This window comes from Natator depressus, chromosome 15, assembly GCF_965152275.1.
Source record: "Natator depressus isolate rNatDep1 chromosome 15, rNatDep2.hap1, whole genome shotgun sequence".
Classification (NCBI taxonomy): Eukaryota; Metazoa; Chordata; order Testudines; family Cheloniidae; genus Natator; species Natator depressus.
This window is the reverse complement of record NC_134248.1, coordinates 13,307,048-13,326,619: the sequence shown is the minus strand read 5'-3', so window position 1 is coordinate 13,326,619 and position 19,572 is coordinate 13,307,048. Positions and strand designations below refer to the sequence as shown.

The 19,572-nt window shown below is 46.1% G+C and overlaps 1 protein-coding gene across 1 annotated transcript; it reads left to right on the top strand.

Moving 5' to 3' along the window:
• The first annotated feature begins 9,171 nt into the window (after positions 1 to 9,171).
• On the top strand, positions 9,172 to 17,605 carry LOC141999390 (glutathione S-transferase theta-1-like). The gene is made up of 3 exons (XM_074972755.1): positions 9,172 to 9,270; positions 16,195 to 16,371; positions 17,399 to 17,605. The coding sequence occupies exons 1-3, from the start codon at positions 9,172 to 9,174 to the stop codon at positions 17,597 to 17,599; spliced, it is 477 nt and encodes a 158-aa protein (XP_074828856.1). The 3' UTR covers positions 17,600 to 17,605.
• The last annotated feature ends 1,967 nt before the right edge of the window (positions 17,606 to 19,572 follow it).

Below are 19,572 nucleotides of genomic sequence, written 5' to 3'. Positions count from 1 at the left end.
TTTTATTTATATTTTTCCTATAAAATTATAAAGTACAGCTATGAGTGAAACTTAAAAAGGTGTGACATTTATTTCTTTCAGATTCAAGAGAGACAGCATGCATTTATGAGAGCTAAGATTTTGAGAGACCTTTGCACAACTCTTCCATTCAGAGAGTAAGAGTCATCATTGGTTCTCTGAGGATGAGGGCTTTGCGGATGAATTTACCAGATGAGACCATGTGTTTCTTCTCTGCTTGTCTTTTTGCTGTGTACGTACACACCCACACACTTGTTAATGGTCTGCTCCTAAGGAAAAGAAATTGTCTTTAGTTTATTAGAGAGACAAGGTTGATGAATAATATCTTTTATTGAACCAACTTCTGTTGGTGAGAGAGACAAGCTTTCAAGCTACACAGAACTCTTCCTCAAGTCTGGGAAAGGTACTCAGAGTGTCACAGCTAAACACAAGGTGGAACAGATAGTTTAGCTTAAGTAGTTAGCACATTTCCAAGAGACCATTCAAAGTGATGTGGCCTGTTAACACCCCTGTAGTCATAGGACAAAAACTGGCATTCGTGGGTTACAGATAGTTGTAATAAGCCATAAATCCAGTATCTTTATTAAGACCATGACTTTTAGTGTCTAGTAAAGTTATGAATTTAAGTTCCTAGGCTCATCTGTTGAAAGTGCTGTGCAGGTTCCCTTTGAGGATGAGGACTGATAGGTCAGATATAGAGTGATCGAATTGTGAAAAGTGTTCACCCACCATGTTACCTACACACATTAGGGCACCCCACCTTTTCCCAATTCGTAGGGCCCTTTAAATCACCCCCGAGCTACCAGCTGCAGATGCGGCTGGGAACCCTGGGGCTCGGGGGTGATTTAAAGGGCCCAGGGTTTCAGCTGCTGCTACCGCAGTTGAGCCCTGGGCCCTTTAAATCACTGAGGAGCCCTGGAGGCTCCCAGCTGCCACCACTACCCCGGGGCTCTGTGCTCTGGCAGAGCTTTAAAGGGCCTGGGGCTCCGCTTTGGTAGCGGCTGCCGGATCCCCGAGCCCTATAAATCCCAGCCTGAGCCCTGCTGCCCGAGCCCTGGGGTAATGGCGGTCAGGCTCTGTCGGGGATTTAAAGGGCCCCGGGGCTTCAGCCACCCCTACCACCCCGGCCCTTTAAATCCACTCCGGAGCCCCACTGCCGCTACCCCAGGGCTTCGGCAGCAGGGCTCCAGTGGGGATTTAAAGGGCCCTGGGGCGGTAGCAACGGCTGGAGCTCCAGGGCCCTTTAAATCCCCGCCAGAGCCCCCCCACCCCTACCCCAGGGTTCAGGCAGCAGGGCTCAGGCGGGGATTTAAAGGCCCAGGGCGGTAGTGGCGGCTGGAGCTCTGGGACCCTTTAAATCCCCGCCAGAGCCCTGCCACCACTGCTACCCAAGGGCTTGGGCAGCAGGGCTCAGGCGGAGATTTAAAGGACTTGGGGCTCCAGCAGCCTCTACCGCCCCGGCCCTTTAAATCCCCTCCGGAGCCCCACCACCGCTACCCTAGGGCTTCAGCAGCAGGGCTCAGGCGGGGATTTAAAGGGCCCCGGGGGGGTAGCGGCGGCTGGAGCTCCGGGGCCCTTTAAATCCCCGCCTGAGCCCTGCTGCCCAAGCCCTGGGGTAGTGGCGGCGGGGATTTAAAGGGCTGGGGCAGTAGCAGGGGCTGGAGCTCGGGGACCCTTTAAATCCCCGCCGCCACTACCCCAGGGCTTTAAATTGCCATCTGGGAAAGCCGGTCCCGGTACGGTGCACCAGCTCTTACTGGTACGCCGTACCAGGGCGTACCAGCTTACTTTCACCTCTGCCCACACCCTTTCCCAGTACATAGGGCTCTGGGTGTATACTACTTCTGCAGGTTTGCAGGACCTTTTACCAGTGAAAGAGACTTACACATAACCTCTATTTATTAACAATCACCAAAAACAGACTGTACATGCTACACATACAGTGCTCACCACTCCCAATAAGACAGATGAACGTTTCCCTGCTGGCCAGTCAGGATCAGGTCCATCTCAGGGACTCCAGTTTCTGCACGGTGTCATTGGCAGAGTGTTGAGGTCTGGCCGCTCTGATCTTTGGGGCTGTGCCCTGGAGTTGGTTCCCAAAGAACTTCCTTTTGAACCCCAGTTTACATAGTGAAATTTGAGTCCTTTTTAGCTATACCTTAACCAATCATTATACTAAAATTTTACTAACCAATCCCAACATAGTGTAATAAAATTTTCTAACCAATCCTATCCTACCACCTTAATTAATTTACACCTAGCAAAATTAATTATACAACAGACAGAAACAATTAAAGAACCAGACAGAGATCATACACACAAACCATAGGGAAATGGGGACCATAATGATAGAACAATAATGAAATGAGGATTTCACAACCCCAACTATTGATAAGTAGTATCTTGTCAGACAGAATGCCATCACACTAACTTTTCTTCAACCATCTTAAGACCTGTTTCTTTATCTGATGATAGTGGGGGGCCGTTCGGACGGGGTCTCCTTCTTAGCAGCCTGATATTACATTGTTTTAATGTAATTTAGATGGAATGTGAGGATGTGACTTCCTGGTTCTCAGCTAATGGCTGCTGCTTGGCTGCCCTTTTAATCTGGCTGCAGACAAAGGCCTTTGGCTTTAGGCCTTACAATATGGCTGCAGACAAAGGCCTTATCCTTACAGGAAAGTGCTGTGCAGGTTCCCTTTGAGGATGAGGACTGACAGGTCAGATATAGAGTGATCGAATTGTGAAAAGTGTTCACCCACAGCTTTTATCATTTTCCTATGTGAGTTTATTCGAAAAGATAGTGTTTGTCCGGTTTCACCCACATAATTGTTTTTGTGGCCTTCAGTGCACGGAATGTGGGTATACCACATGTTGTGATAGGCATGTATAAGACCCATGGATTTTGAAAGGTGTGTTGTTTGGGGGTGTTTGATCATAGTATTAGTGGAGATAATTTCTGCAGATTTTATATGTGTTGCTCTGGCGGGGTCTGGTGCCACTTTGAGTTGGTGTGTCCTGGTCTGTGGGGAGCTTACTTCTGATGAGGAGCTTGGAGAGGTTGGGAAGGTTGTTTGAAGGCCAGAAGAGGGGTTCAGGAAAGATTTCTTTCAGGATAGGGTCCCCATTGAGTATGGGTAGTAGCTGTTTGATGATACCCTGTATGGGATGGTAGGTGACAGCTAGGCATTTGCGGTCAGAGAAGGTTTTATTTCTGTATTGAAGCAGTTTCTCGCAGAGTATTTGGGTGGCCTGTTCCATGATGGAATCTATTTCTCTGGTGGAGCACCCTTGTTTGGTGAAGGCAGTTTTGAGTGTGTTAAGGTGTATATCTGAGACTTTTTCCTTGGAGCATATTCTGTGGTATTTGAGTGCCTGGCTGTAGATAACAGATTTCTTGGTGTGTTTGGGGTGGTTAGTGGCTCAGTGATGGTAGGTGTGGTGATCCAGGTCTTTCTCGTTTATAGTTACCTGTAGGGTTTCATTGTTGAAGCTGATCATGGTGTCCAGGAAGTTGATTCTAGTGTGGGAGTGTTCCAGAGAGAGTTTAATGGATGTGTGGTGGTTGTTGAAGTTGTAGTGGAAATCTATGAGGGAGTGTGTGTCGTCTGTCCAGAGGATGAAAATATCATTGATGTATCTCAGATATATCATTGTTTTCATGGTGCATTTGTCCAGAAATTCTTCTTCAAGGTGGCCCATAAAGAGGTTGGCATATTGGGAAGCTGTCTTAGTACCCATGGCTGTTCTGATGGTTTGGACAAAATGTTAGTTATGTTAATATAAAATTGTTATGGGCGAGGATGAAATGGATGAGTTCAGCGATGTGTTGAGGGTGGATATCTGAGGATTGTCCATTATCTTGTAAATATTTGCAGTGGGCAGCTATGCCATCATTGTGAAGAAGTTGGTGTACAGTGATGTAACATCCATGGTGGCAAGGATAGTGTTCTGAGGGCAGTAGTTAATGTTGCGGAGTTTGTGGAGGAAGTAAGTTGTGTCCTGGAGGAAGCTGGCCCTTTGTGTGGTGAGTGATTTGAGGACCGTTTCCCAATATTCCTTCAGTGAGAGTGCCATGGCCAGATATAATGGGTCTGCCTGGGTTCCCTTGTTTGTGTGTCTTGGGAAGCATGTAGAAGGTCCCTGGGGTGGGTTCTTGGGGGATGAGTTTTGTAGAGTTTCTCTTGGAGTTGTTTGGGGAAAGATTTGATGATATCCTTAAATTCCAGGGTAAGTTGTGGTGTGGGGTCTTCTTTGAGTTCTTTATAGTAGGAGGTGTCGAAGAGTTATTCGTTGGCTTCATTTGTTTATTAGAAAGTAATAACCTATTATAAACTATTTGGAAGCATGGGTTGTGACCTGAGGCACTGACAATCTGCCACTCACTCTTTTGAGTGTAAAGGGAAAGTATATAATTAAAAATGTGATTGTACATTAAAAAACTGCCTTTTGGCGACAAAGCAGTGAGTGCGTACGCACTGCGATGTGACTTTTGTCAGGAAAAATGCCCCATTTTGGCGACAAAATACTTCCACCCCATGAGAGACTTTTTTTCTTTTCCCTTTGTTGATAATAAAGGAAAGAGCCACTGTAGACACCACACCTGTTTTAATTGCTTTATGTAGCCTCCAGGAAGTGTCCCACAATGCCCATCCTGACCATTCTTGTCAGCAGTTTGAACTCAGCTGGCCTGCAGCCAGGTAAACAACCATCCGCCCCTCCCCCTGGCAAGCCCCAAGAATTTTAAATTCCATTTCCTGCTTGCTGGTTCGGCCTGGGGAGGTCTCATCGCGTCTTCCCAGGTGACCATGGCTGGCTATCGCACCAAACACTCTCCGTCTGGACCACCATGGAGCTGTTGGATCTGATCAGTATATGTGGAGAGGAGGCTGTGCAGTCCCAGCTGCACTTGACCCATGGAATTGGGATACCTATGGGCACATTTCTTGAGGCTTGTGCAAAAAGGCTGATCGGGACACGCTGCAGCGCAGAGTGAAGATAAAGGAGCTGAGGCAGGTGTACCATAAAGCGAGGGAGGCAAACTGCTGCTCCGGTGCTGCACCTAAGACCTGCCATTTCTCTAAGGAGCTGGAAGGTATCCTCGGTGGCGACCCCACTTCCATCACCAACAGCCCCTGGGGATACTTCAGAGGGAACAGAGGCTGCGGAAAGAGGACCTAATCCGGAGGATGAAGTTATTGATGAAGAAGTGGAGTTAGACAAGAATGTGCAGCTCCCGGTGGGGTCGCCCGGTGGGGCAGGCAGCCAGGAACTTTTCTCCCCTCCTGAGGTGCCTAGCCAGTCTCAGCAGTTGCTCTCCAGCGAGCAAGAAGCAGGAGATGAGACACCTGGTAAGTAGCTGTGGCTTGTGTAATGCAGAGGTAGGTTCAGGGCATAGAAATGTGGGAGGTTGGCTGTGTTTCTGTGAGCTGGATATTTCCCTGTGTAGCTGATCGGTACGGTGGAACAGGGTGTTGATGCATGCCGAGCTATCGCAGGAATCCTCCAGAGAGATCTCCAGGAAAGTTTCCTGTGGGTACTCAGTAATCCTCTGCCGCAGGTTGCGTGGCAGTGCAGCTTTGTTCCTTCCCCCATTGTAGGACACTGTCCCGCGCCATTTGGCAATCACTTGTGCAGGGACCAAAGTAGCACATAGGTGAGCTGCATATAGAGCAGGACGGAAGCTGCAAGCATGCAGTACATGTATCCTGGTTTCCCTGCTTACCCTCAGCAGTGACATGTCTGCTAGAATGATCCCTGCCTATGGAAAAGTTTGGGATAATTTTAGAATTAGTTCCCTGTAAAGCTGTACCACAACCCCTACAAAGACTATGTCCTTCTGTCCAGGTGCAGCCCCCTCTGGTCAACACTCAGCATGTTTTGTGTGCTTGCAGAGATGTGTGCCTGGCAAGGGTCAGTGAGAAAGTGATTGGTATGTTGCAAAAGGTGCATATAAGTGAAATGTTTCAATGCTGTGCGTGAATTTAACAATCCTGCTTCAGTGCATTGTCCCCTGTGCTTCACCAGATGTGGCCTTCAGGAACTCCACACACACCCTTGCCGACCATCTCTGCCAGATAAGAAAGAGGCCAAAACGCAGCAAAGAAGACATGTTCCGGGAGGTACTGCAGTCCTCCACTACAGAGAAAAGGGAACAAAAGGAGTGCTGGGAAGCCGAAAAGCAGGATAGAAAAGAGAATCAAGCATTTGCTAGGGACGCAACAGAGTGGATGATAAAAGTAATGGAGGAGCAAGCAGAAATGCTCACGTCTTTAATAATGCTGCAGAGTGAGCAGGTCCAGACTCAATCTCCACTGCAGCACATGCACAATTCTTTACCAGCCCCCCTCCACTCCGCCCACACATTCCTTTCCACTTTCTGGGACTCCTCAGTTTCGTCTTCACTCCACCCCTTCACATAACTTTCACAATGATAACTGGACCTACACACAGTTGTGAGGTCTGCCCCTTCCCAGTCCCTCCTTTCCCAGCAAGCATCTGTGTTTTGGTGAGTGTCACTGTGCTTTTACTTGATCAATAAAGGCAAAGTTTTATAATGGTAAATCATCTTTATTTTGTTTTCTACAAATTCACATTGCAATCACTATGAGTACATGTACAGGCATTTTAATCATTTTCTTACTGGGATATGTGGCCCCAAATGTCAACATAGCCCCCTAGGGGAAAAAAATGGAATGCACCATGGAAGCAACTCTAAGAAAGATATACATTACTGCTGCTCATTGTCAAAGTGCTTCCTCAAAGCCTCCCTGATTTCAATTGCTGCCCTCTGGGCTCCTCTGACAGCCCTGGTATCTGGCTGCTCAAACTCAGCAGCCAAGCATCCTGCCTCAGCACTCCACCCCTGAGCAAACATTTCATCCTTCACAGAGATTATGCAAAGTGCAGCACATAGCTATGATCATGGGAATATTCTCCTCATTAAGGTCTGACCTGCCATAAAGGCAACATCAGCGTGCTTTTAATCTGCCAAAGCACATTCAACTGTCATCCGGCACCTATTCAGCCTGTTGTTGAAACACTCCGTACTGCTGTCCAGGTGTCCTGTGTAAGGTTTCATGAGCCAGAGCTGTAAGGGGTAAACCGGGTCTCCCAGGATCACTATGGGCATTTCCACATCCCTCACTGTAATCTTGTGGTCTGGAAAGAAAGTCCTCGCTTGCAGATTTCTGTACAGCCGGTGTTCCTGAAGATGCGTGCGTCATGCACCTTTCCAGACCACCCTGCGTTCATGTCTGTGAAACTCCCACGGTGATCTACAAGCGCCTGCAACACCATGGAGAAGTGCCCCTTCCTATTGATGTACCTTGTTGCGAGGTGGTCTGGTGCTAAACCTGGAATGTGTGCCATCTGTCGCCCCTACACAGTTAGGGAAACCCATCTCTGCAAAGCCGTCCACTATTTCATGCATATTTCCCAGAGTCACAGTCCTTCGTAGCAGGATGCGATTTATTGCCCTGCACACTTGCATTAATGCAGCCCCAACTGTTGACTTCCCCACTCCAAATTGATTTGCGACTGACCGGTAGCAGTCTGGAGTCGCCAGCTTCCAGACAGTGATTGCTACACGCTTCTCTACCGAGAAGGCAGCTCTCATTCTGGTGTCCTTGCACTGCAGGTCTGGGGCCAGCTCAGCATACAGTTCCAGGAAGGTGGCTTTACGCATCCGAAAGTTCAGTAGCCACTTCTCGTCATCCCACACCTGCATGACAATGCAATCCCACCATTCAGTGCTGGTTTCCCTAGCCCAAAAGTGATGGTCACCCTATGCAGCTGCTCTGTGATTGCCAAAAGCAATGTAACGTTGCTGCTATCCATATCATGCAGAATGCTGGGTGCCTGTGAGTCTTCCTCTGCCAGTAATTTCACAATTAACTGCAGTACCAGGTGCACTGTCCTCATGACACTTAACAGAGCATAGAAGAGAAATGCAGGATCCACCCCTTCTCATTACAGATGCTGGGGTGCACAGCAAAGAATGGCCATTGAAAAAATGGCATGAAAGAAAGTCAGAAGCCAATGGAGGGCAAGGACACAAAGCAATGCATGACAGGACATTTAGCATGATCCCAAGATGCGCCATGATCTGCTCCGCTTTTCCACAACACCTAGCGACAGAAGGTGTCACCCTGCACTGTGGGACACATACCCACAATGTATTGCTCACACTGTCGATGATGGTGCCCCCAATGTGGATGATGTGCCGCCAGAGGGGGCTAGTGTGAACAAGCTTTTCCGATTTTTATCAAGTCGACTTTTGGGTGTTGATGTAAGTGTAGTCGACAAAACTTGGTAGTGTAGACAAAGCCTAAGCCAGCCCTGGTGACCCCATTCAAAGGGGATTGCAACCCACTTTGGGGTCCCGACCCACAGTTTGAAAACCTCTGCTCTAGCAGGTTAACAGAAAAATCGAAGGAGGGCAACACTTAGAGAAGAATGATTGGAGCCATGACAGCCAAAACATTCACAAGTAAAGAGCACTTTAGGAGGCTGGACTGGAGTGCATTGTATATCAGCCTTGGGGAGGAGCAGGAACGCTGCTGTGTGTCCCAGCAGAGCACTGTGTTCAGGTCCGGAGTGGCTACTCCCCACCCCCCCACCGCCCATTCCCCCTCCCCACCCCCCCACCGCCCATTCCCCTATGCGGCAGGGGAACTGGAAACACTGACGCAAACACAAGCTTCTTGATTCCTGCCAAGACCCAGCAGAATCCAAGGGAACCAGCCGGCTGGTACTGTCAGCATGGCTTTGCCCCTCCTTCTTCCCCCGGGGACCAGCTCCAGCACCCCAACCCTTTTCTCCCCGAGGGAACCCACCTATCTCCCTCACCCCCATATTACCCCAAACACGGGGCAGTTTTAAACGCCCTCCGTTGCACGTGGGTTGTTCTGAGTGTGTCCATGGGGGGGGGGCAAGGGGGCATGAGGACAGACCCTAGAACCCCTCGTCCTCCCTTTGGTCTCATCGGATTGGCCCCATCCCCCAACCCCCGTTCAGTTTTGTTTACGCCTTCGGCCAATCAGCAGTGCAGAGCGATGGTTCTTTTTGGTTTGCCACGGGGCCTGCAGCTGTAACCCGAATCCCCGCGGCCGCTGCCCCCACCCCCTTCCAACCTGCAGCTGGCCGGGCAGGATGGGGCTGGAGCTGTACCTGGATTTGCTCTCCCAGCCCTGCCAATGCGTCTACATGTTCGCCTTCGACTTTAAGCCCATGGAGCTGCTCAAAGGGGGGGCCGGGGGGGAGGCTGAGCACCGTTCTCCTCTCACCCCCTTTCCTCCTCCCTCCTGGAAAATGAACCCTATCACCCACCCACCCACACCCTCCTCCCTCTGTGCTTCCCTCAGCCCTGTGACACCTGCCCCTGCTACAGCCACATAGCCCCCCAGCTGCCTCTGTGCTTTTCTGGGGTCCCCATCCTCTTCTGTGCTGTACCCTCCCTATTTACAGTAGTGCCCTAATGCCTCTTTGTGCGAGACTTGCAGGTACTCTGGGAACGGGGATTTATAGGCAAATCTGTTTGGGACTAGATCTCTTGGTTTATCTTGGCTTGTGTGAATATGTCACCTCTTGGGTCTGGTGGTGCAGCTGTCTATCAAACAGGGAGAAGCAACATTACACACTCTGCTGCCTTGTTGCTTGGGCCCATCCCGTTAAGTGAGCTGGTGCATTCTCTTGGTGCTTCTCTGTGGGCAAGTTCAAAGTGTCCCCTTTATATCCAGCGTCCTCCTGCTGTACAGTAGTAGGGATACTTTCCTGATCCCCTCAAAGAAAGCAAGAAGAGCCTTTTATAAATGTAATAAAAGTGTTGGCCTACTCTGAAAAGTCACTAGTAATGCCATTACATGCATTCATATTTATTGTGACTCAGTGACTCCACATCATATCTTCTGTTTAAATGAACAAGATTTATTTTATCAGCAAACTCACCCTGGCATCTGAGAGTTAAGATGGGTTATTTCCTCTCATCTTTATTCTCAGCAATTAAGAGCTTTAGGTCAAATTATTTCCTTAGTAATACACTAGCCTTCATTGGGATTGCACTGGTATAATTTGAGGCATAAATTGGTGAATATTATGTTTATTGATGATTAAATTGATGTTTATTAATGATTTATTTGGGGTTGGTCCTGCTTTGAGCAGAGGGTTGGACTAGATGACCTCCTGAGGTCTCTTCCAACCCTGATATTCTATGATTCTATGTTTCTATGAATGTGCTGGGCTGGCAGGTTGAAAACACTATATTTTTCTTGTAAACTTTGCAAATTTGATCAGTGGTTACTGAGATACAGTAAAGATTGGGACCTTCAAGCATAATTCATTTCATTCATCCATAGAGTCATTTTTCAGAATAGCATCACTCTTCAGACAACCTGTCCTAGTCCTAACATTTTGTTATGAACTAATGAAATTCTATTGCTGATCACTCTTTGAGACAATATGAAACCCTGGATTATGCTGTCCATCAGTGCCAGCCTGCCAGGGTCATCTTTATTGATCTGGGAAAGCAAAACTCCAATCTCAGTAGCTGACCTGACTTTTTAAATATTTGCTGTGGCAATAAGCCACCATGCTGGCTTTTCACTTTTTGTAGAGAGGATTGTTGTGCAAAAGCCAATCTATTCCAGTCTTGGACCGCAAACATGTGATTGTATGTGCAACAATGACCCCCGTGTAGTCTGCTGAGTAATCAACCCTTGTGAATTTACATGCACTTGCGGCTGTTGACGGCTTTTTTCTTTCTGAGATGCTTTTAAAAACAGAGGTGAAGGGTCTAATAAAGGAGAGCAAAGATTTATATGCCTTGCTTTCTAGGCTGGCCTGACCTTTCATGATGGTTCTTTATCCATCCTAACACCACCTCTGGAAAAGCAAATTGAAAGTAGAAATTTCTCCCTTACTTCAGCCTACCACAACTCATTGTTATTAATTCGTTCTATAAAGTTAGACATGGGTTTTTAACCTGTGTGATGTGAAAATCCCTTGCAGAAGGCAGTTGTTTAACACTGTGTGCACATCTGCTCCGCTGAGGACTAGTCTGTCCCCTCATTTCCCTTCTTCCTTACTTTTGGAAAATATGTCATAAAAACATTCATCTGCCTTTATTGAAATCTCCTCCTTCTTTCCCTCCCCCAAGATCGGAGGAAATGCTCTTCCCATTTCACAATGGCCATTTGCAGGTAACTTTTTTCAGCATGTTTCACTACCGCTAGCATTAACAGGAGTAAAATGACCGAGTCCCTGTGCAATGCGCGGAAAGGCTTGGCATAACTGTCAAACTGCAAAGACCCTGGCTGGACATTTCGGCTTTTTATGCTTATGTTCCTTCTTTAATTTGAAAAACACACCTCTTGAAAACGCCCACTGACTTATTTATAACAAGGTGCCTCTCAGTGTCTGGCAGTGGCAATAGCAAAATATTGCCACTGGTTTGACTAATCCCCATTAACGGGTTCCAAACGGGCTACACTGACAGCTCAGCTTGAGCTTCTATTGGTTTCTCCACCACTAATCACTGATTGTTTTTCTTATTAATTATAATTCTTTTAGGGCTCAACATTCAAGAATTTAGCAACGTAAACTCCCTGAAGAAAGTACCTATACTGAAGGATGGAAGCTTCACCTTAGGAGAGAGGTTAGAATGCAGAGGTAGAAACCTCACATCCTTGTCGCAGTATTTACAACCATAACACCTCTGAGCGGCATGTTTGTCTGCTGCAGTCCGCCTCTACAAGGATCATGGGATGGTGTTTGGTCTTGCAGTGTGCTAGGACATGCCGGTAATAAGGCTGGTTTCAGATTCCCAGAGGCACTGAGAAGAGCAGGCTGGCTGAATGTTCTCCTGGGGCCCCAGATTGGAATCTCACCAAGGCGTGGGAGAGTTAGTGCCAATCTGTGTCTCAGTGAAACACACCTGGAGCGTATTGAGAAAAAAGTTGTACGTGCAGGGGGCAGTGTGGCACTAGGCCTTCCTTTTTCATTCAGCCTGTGACCCATCTGAAGGGATCTTAGCACCTTTCCTGATACTAAGATTCACACAAATGTAGGTGGCTCAAGACCATAGGCGCCAACTCCATGGGTGCTGAAAAAAAACAGTGGGTGAAGCACCCACCGGCCACACCCCCAGTCAGCTCCTCCCCCATCGCCCCAGTGCTTCCCCTGCCGACAGGCCCCGCCAATCAGCTCCTCCCCCTCCCTCCCAGTGCCTCCTGCCCGCCGAGGATCAGCTGTTCAGCAGCATGCAGGAGGTGGGGGCGGGGGGTGGAGCGATGGTGGAGTGCACTCAGTGGAGGGGGCGGTATAGGGCAGAGCGGGAGTGGGAAGAGGCAGAGCAGGGGTGGGGGCTTGGCAGAAGGGGTGGAGTGGGGGTGGGGCCTGGGGTGGAATGGGGGTTGAGCACCCCCCGGCAACTTAGAAAGATGGTGCCACTCCTCAAGACCGCAAGTGAACAGAGAGCAAAATGGGAAAGCAGTGTTTCAAGAAGCCAAGGAGAAGGGTTCGCTGAAAGCCCCATTAGAATCAGTCTGGTTCTGAGAGAGCTTTGATTTCCACAAGGCTTATCTTCTTTGCCAGGACACAATCTGCAAGTTCTAAGTTTGTTCATATTTGTGGGGCGGAGAACAAGTGGTGTATTTTTGAGAGAATGCATTCTCTGAGCCATGTCTTTGTAAGGAACGTGTGCAATATACTTTTCATAGCAACAAAAAACTGACAAAATAAAGGCCTGGTCCAATGTCTGTTGAAGTCAATGGAAGGTTTCCCATTGACTTCATTGGGAATTGGATCAGGCCCTAAAACAGCTGAGAGGGAAAAGGAAATGCAGAAAACACTACATTATACTGCATGATGATAGTTTTATAAAATATCATTGGTCTGTGGTTCTTAAAGTGTAAAGGTGCTGTGGGTTATCAGCAGAACAAGCAGTGCTGACCTTCTAGCTCCTGCGCTGTTCTCTGACCCCTAACATTACCACACTTTCTAAATGGAAGCGATGTAAGGAGACGAGGAGGATGTAACTGTTCTCTCCTTAGCTCACAGGCCTACTGTTTCCCCTTTTATCGGGGCAGCACTGCGATTCTTCTGTACCTGAGCCGGAAGTACAACTTGCATCCAAGAGTTTTTAAAGAGTTGGCTGATGAGCTCTCTGGACTATTGATGTTGCTTTTCAATAGGTCTTGGAGTACTGGGGAAGTGCCAGAAGACTGGAAGATAGCTAATGTGCCAGTTTCTAAAAAGGGTAAACATATGATCTGGGTGCTATGATCTGGGTAATTATAGGCCTGTCAGCCTGACAGCAATCAGCAAGATAATGGAGTGGCTAATCATAGAATCATAGAATCATAGAATATCAGGGTTGGAAGGGACCTCAGGAGGTCATCTAGTCCAACCCCTGCTCAAAGCAGGACCGATCCCCAACTAAATCATCCCAGCCAGGGCTTTCTCAAGCCTGACCTTAAAAACTTCTACGGAAGGAGATTCCATCGCCTCCCTAGGTAACACATTCCAGTGTTTCACACCCTCATAGTGAAAAAGATTTTCCTAATATCCAACCTAAATCTCCCCCACTGCAACTTGAGACCATTACTCCTTGTTCTGTCATCTGCTACCACTGAGAACAGTCTAGAGCCATCCTCTTTGGAACCCCCTTTCAGGTAGTTGAAAGCAGCTATCAAATCCCCCCTCATTCTTCTCTTCTGAAGACTAAACATCCCCAGTTCCCTCAGCCTCTCCTCATAAGTCATGTGTTCCAGTCCCCTAATCATTTTTGTTGTAATAAGGGACTTGATTTAGAATTAAAGGAGGGTAATGTAGTTCATGCAAATCAACATGGGTTTATTGAAAACAGGTCCTGTCAAACTAACTTGATATCTTTTATGAGATTACAAATTTGGTTGATAAAGTTAATAGCGTTGATAGGACATACTTAGACTTCTGAAAGGCCTTTGACTTGGTACCACATGACATTTTGATTAAAAAACTAGAATGATATAAAGTTAACATGGCACACATTAAATAGATTCAAAACTGGCTAACTGATAGGTCTCAGAATATAATTGTAAATGGGGAACTGTCATTGAGAGGGTGTGTCTCCAGTGACGTTCTACAAAGATCAGATTGGCCGTACACTGTTTAACATTTTTATTAAAGATCTGGAAGAAAACATAAAATTAGCACTAATAAAGTTTGCAGATGACACAAAAATTGGGGGAGCGGTAAATAATGAAGAGGACAGGTCCCTGATTCAGAGCAATCTGGATCACTTGCCAAATGGGATGTAAGCAAATAATGTGTATTTTAATATTGCTAAATATAAATGTATAAATCTAGGAACAAAGACCATATGCCATACTTACAGGATAGGGGACTCTATCCTGGGAAGCGGTGACTCTGAAAAAGATTTGGGGTTGTGGTGGATAATCAGCTGAACATGAGCGCCCAATGTGATGCTGTGGCCAAAAGAGCTAATGCAATCCTGAGACGCATAAATGGGAATCTCAGGTAGAAGTAGAGAGGTTATTTTACCTTCATATTTGGCACTGGTGTGACCACGGCCGGAATATTATGTCCAGTTCTGGAGCCCAGAATTCAAGAAGGATGTTGATAAATTGGAGAGGGTTCGGAGAAGAGCCTCTAATGATAAAGGATTAGAAAATATGCCTTATAGTGATAGACTAAAAGAGCTCAATCTATTTAGCTTAACAAAGAGAAAGTTAAGGAGCAACTTGATCGCAGTCTATGAGTATCTACATAGGGAACAAATATTTAATAATAGACTCTTCAGTACAGCAGAAAAGGGTATAAAACGATGCAATGGCTAGAAGATGAACTAGACAAATTCAGACTGGAAATAAGGTGTAAATTTTTGACAGTGAGTAATTAACTACTGGAACAATTTACCAAGGGTTGTGATAGATTCTTTTTAAAATCAAGATTGGATGTTTTTCTAAAAGCTATGTTCTAGGAATTATTTTGGAAAAGTTCTGTGGTCTGTGTTATATAGGAGGTCAGTCTAGATGTTCACAATGGTTCCTTCTGGCCTTAGAATCTCTGATTCTTGCCTTGTGTGCTTTGGTTTGTTGGCAGACTTCCTCCGGAGACATTCTTGCTTCCGTAGATCTCTTGTTCTGGGGACCTCCCCAGAGAGGAACCAGTTTAGCCTTTGGAGCAAGTCATGGGGCAAGATTCCCTACTTAATCCAGGCTGCCAAGTACCACTCCCCGATTTGGTCATTTGTAGTTAGTTTGAGTATTAGCAGCACTCCTGAGTTCCAGACAGAGCCATGAGGGGCATTTAACATCTTTCTTTATTTTTTTTTAAGTGCTCCCACATTTTTAAGTGCCTGTGTGAGGTTAAATAGCTGCATTTTGGGGGTGGTTGTCCATATGTCTTGTGACCATAACCAGCCAATTGGTGAACATACAGAAATCCATATTTAATATGTGTATATACAATATACATACACATACAAATCACTTACATGGTGCTATGATAATACAAATTATAATTAAAAAAACGAGGAGTACTTGTGGCACCTTAGAGACAAACAAATTTGTTAGTCTCTAAGGTGCCACAAGTACTCCTCGGTTTTTTTTGCTGATACAGACTAACACGGCCACCACTCTGAAACAAATTATAATGATGATGCCATGTGGTAAACTACATGCACCTGGCTCTTTTCTCCCTCTAGTGGTCTCATGGAGAACAGCAAGATCATGCAGGAAAGCCAAGAGTCTTTGGGAGATTTGGTATGTCTCCTTTTACAGGGTAAATTAATGAAACCAAACTTGTAGGGATCCTAGCGCTCCACTTAAATTAAAAGGTTACTTCACCTACTAAGTAGGAGCAAAAGACAGTACGAGAAGTGGACTGTGAAACCTGATGCATATGCTGCCAGCATTTGATGTAAGGATACCTGAGATCCACAGATTATTCTCAGAAATGCAACAGGACAACATCCAGCTGTTTGGAGGATCCCATTAAGTCTCATTCTGATTGCTGATACTTAGAGGTACAGAGAAATAGAGGATTCATACAGCTGGGTTCCAGATTAGCTCTCCTGTAAATCTACGGAGCAAACTGTGCAGTTCCCCATTTGGTGATGACTAAATTTCATTGCATGTGTATGGAAGCTAATCCTATTCCCTCCTCCCCATGCAGGTGGTGATTCCCCTATTCACAGGAAAGCCAATACCTTTACAGAAGCTGCAGGAGGCTTTGGATGAGCTGAATAATTCCCTGAAAAAGTTCACAGAGAAGTTCCTGCAGGACAAGCCCTTCATTGTGGGCAGCGAGATTTCTCTGGCAGACCTGGTGGCTATCACAGAGCTCATGCAGGTGAGTGTAGGAGTGTTGTTAGTGAATTTTCAGCATCATGAAAAACTGATGTTGTCTATACTGCCTGAAGACCAGCATGTGGTGCTGCTGCAGTTTCCCTGGAGATGGGAAGGGGGGTTTGATGCAGCACCACATGACTAGAAGGGAAGCAGGATTCAGCTACCTCACAAAGATGGCAGATGCTATAGAACAGTCTGATCCAGTGTTGCTCTGTCCCGCCCCCAAATCCTATGTTTTCATTCATGTCATTCCCTCCTCATTACAGTTTTCTATCCTTCTTGTGAAGAATTCAAATCCTAGGAAGAGTAAATGAGGAGCAACGGGGAACTGATGTTTAGATTAAAATAAAGAGCCCAGCCCAAGGGGGGGCAGGCTTCCTCCCCAAGTCATTTCCATGCTCTCAGTCTGCAAAATACCAATCAGTGACTTCACAAAATACAGCATGTAAAATGAAGTGGCTCCCATATGGATCCATCACTTGCCTGGAGTACTGGGTTACAGCACTTTCCACCTCTCCTCCAGATGCTTTATGGGGCAGCACTGCCTCCCTCCAAAGAGCGGGTCACCCTGCAGATAAACTTTTGAGAGGGCAAGAAAAACTGCTGATGCTGCAATTCTGATCTTAAATGATGATTTTGTGTTCTCTCATTGATCATGCCTTAGTGCATGTGAGAACTGTTACAGCTATTAAGCCAAACTCTCTGCTGATGTAACTTCATTAGCTTCAATGGTATTATGCTGCTGGAGAAATTGGCTCATTAGCTCCTGACTTAAGCTCTAGTGGCTGAGGTTTTGCAATAAGCACCACGTGAATTGCAATGAGGATGTACCTCACCCTTCAAGTCAGGCTCAGACATTTAGGGGCTGGAGCAGATTGAGGATGACACTGACACTAGTCAGCAAATTGTCTTCCTACTTGTGGCAGATACATGGTAATCCAGGGCAGGATTCTGCTGTGCACAGTTACTTGAAATGAATCCCTCTCCTTTTCACCATGTTTGGCTGTTGTGTCTTTCTCTCTTTAAAGTCCGTAGGTGCTGGTTGCAACATCTTTGAGGGCTGGCCCAAACTGGTGGCATGGCGCAGCCAGGTGGAGGAAGCTGTGGGGAAGGAGCTCTTCCAAGAAGTGCATGAACGGATCCTGAATGCCCAGGATTTGAGGAAAGTCCAGATTGACCCACAGATGAAGAAGGAAATGAAACCTCTGCTGCTGAAGATGCTGAAGTAGGAGGAAATGTGAAGTATTCCCTCACTGCTAGACTTTTCTGAATGTATTTCTAAATCCAACCCCCAAATTCCCCTGTTATGTGCAGTTACCCTGTGCCAAGAAGAAAGAACTTTCCACAGGTTTCACTTGAGTAGTGGAACTTTTCCACATGTTCTGTCTTTATCCTCTAACAGTGAACCACTGAAGGGCACTTTAAAATTAGACCTTTTTTCCCTTAACCATTGCCTTTTTGTCGCTTGAAGGAGACAGTGTGTGGTCCCCATAAAATTCACCCATTACTATCTCTCACAGGGCTTCCTCGTCGCAGTCCTCTTAAATATCCTCCTGCTGACTGTCAGCTTCTCTGCTCCTTGACAATTTTGAAAAACTCAAAAAGAATGCAGACTTCTAGCAAAGAGTCTTCAACCCCCTTCCACACACATGCTCTGGATTTCTCTCTGTGAAAGCTTACTAATCTCTGGGACATTTTAGCTTCTTCGGGCAGCACACGTTCTTATTTTCCTCTCCTCATCCTGTAATTGCCAGTGCCACTCTTCACAGAGGAGTGACTCATTCCTTGGGGAATTTTCTGTTCTAACCTCCTGTGCCCCATCTATCCAGGATTTTGTGCTCTTAAAATATTGCTAGAAATAATGATGCCATTGGACACCCAAAGCAGTGCACTTTCTGTGCAGTTGCATGCCCAGAATACCAGCCATCAGGTGTCTTCTATCACGGGAAGTGCCAAATCTTTTGTGCAAGTCTTGGAAATGCACTGCCTGATATGCTGTTACTGCTATAAAATAGAAATTAAAAATAGAAACAAGCATTTACTGTAGCTTATTCACACGGATATAACAGTCTTTCAGCCAGACAGGTAACTCTGGCATTCACAGTAATGTCACTGCTTGTGCTTCCTAGACAGCTCAACGCAGGAGTTGTGTATTTTATGTGCCGATATTTTCTGAATGTGTTTAGACTATATCAGACATTTACCTCTCAGATTCATCAGCTGCCAGTGTGCCTCTTCAGAATATTGCAAAGTATATGTTCAAAATAAAAATGCAGCAGTCTTCTGTCTTTGGGTGTTTCATTATCTTTGCTTTTAGAGGATCTGGGTTTGAAACGCAGTCAACTTAAAGCAGAGCTTTGTTCCCTTCTCCTACATACACACTTTCCTTCCTTAAGAAGCTCCAGTTAGGGTTAGTGGGTTTTGTTTTGTTGTTAAATGCCCTAATCTTCTGGAAGTGTCCATTTTTACTGAGGTTTTTCCACTCAAAAGCTGTACATCATTAACTCCCCATCACAAAATTCAAACCATGGGCCAGTCTCAGATTTTGTAGCTGAACTTTTTTTATAATGATAGTGTTACCCATTATCACAATTACCACTTCAGCATAAAGAGTCGGGTATGATCATATATATTATAAATAGCCACATCAGTTGGACAGTAATGTGGGAGACGTAACCTCTAAAACAGGCTTCTTGGATTTTAGCAACCACACATGGAGCAGCTGTTAGTGAAAAGGAGAATATTTTCTTCACCCCATTTCTCCATGTGGAATATCTAAATAAGACAAGATATTGAAGTGAGAAGAAACAATGAACACATGGAAGGCAGAGAGCCCCAATCAGCTGTAGGCACATCAACCCCTCTCTCCATCTTCCAACAAAGAGTAGAAATAATTTCCCAGTCTTTAGGGAAGGAAAAGCAATATGAAAAAGGCTGCCAAAACAAGAGAAATTAAGTATCACAATAAGTTGCATTCACGCAGTCACATACATATTATTACAAGCACTCTGTTACCTGGTAGGGTGTGATAAATCAGTCGTGCCATGGTGATCATGCTGCCCATCAAGACTTACTGTTACATTTCAGTGTTCAGGTTATTAGTGTGTGTATGTGTTTTATGCCTTTCCATCCCCTCACCTCTATTGTCCTTCTCAGGGCATTCAGGGTGCGAAAAATAAACATTTGTTTCCAGCAGACAAAT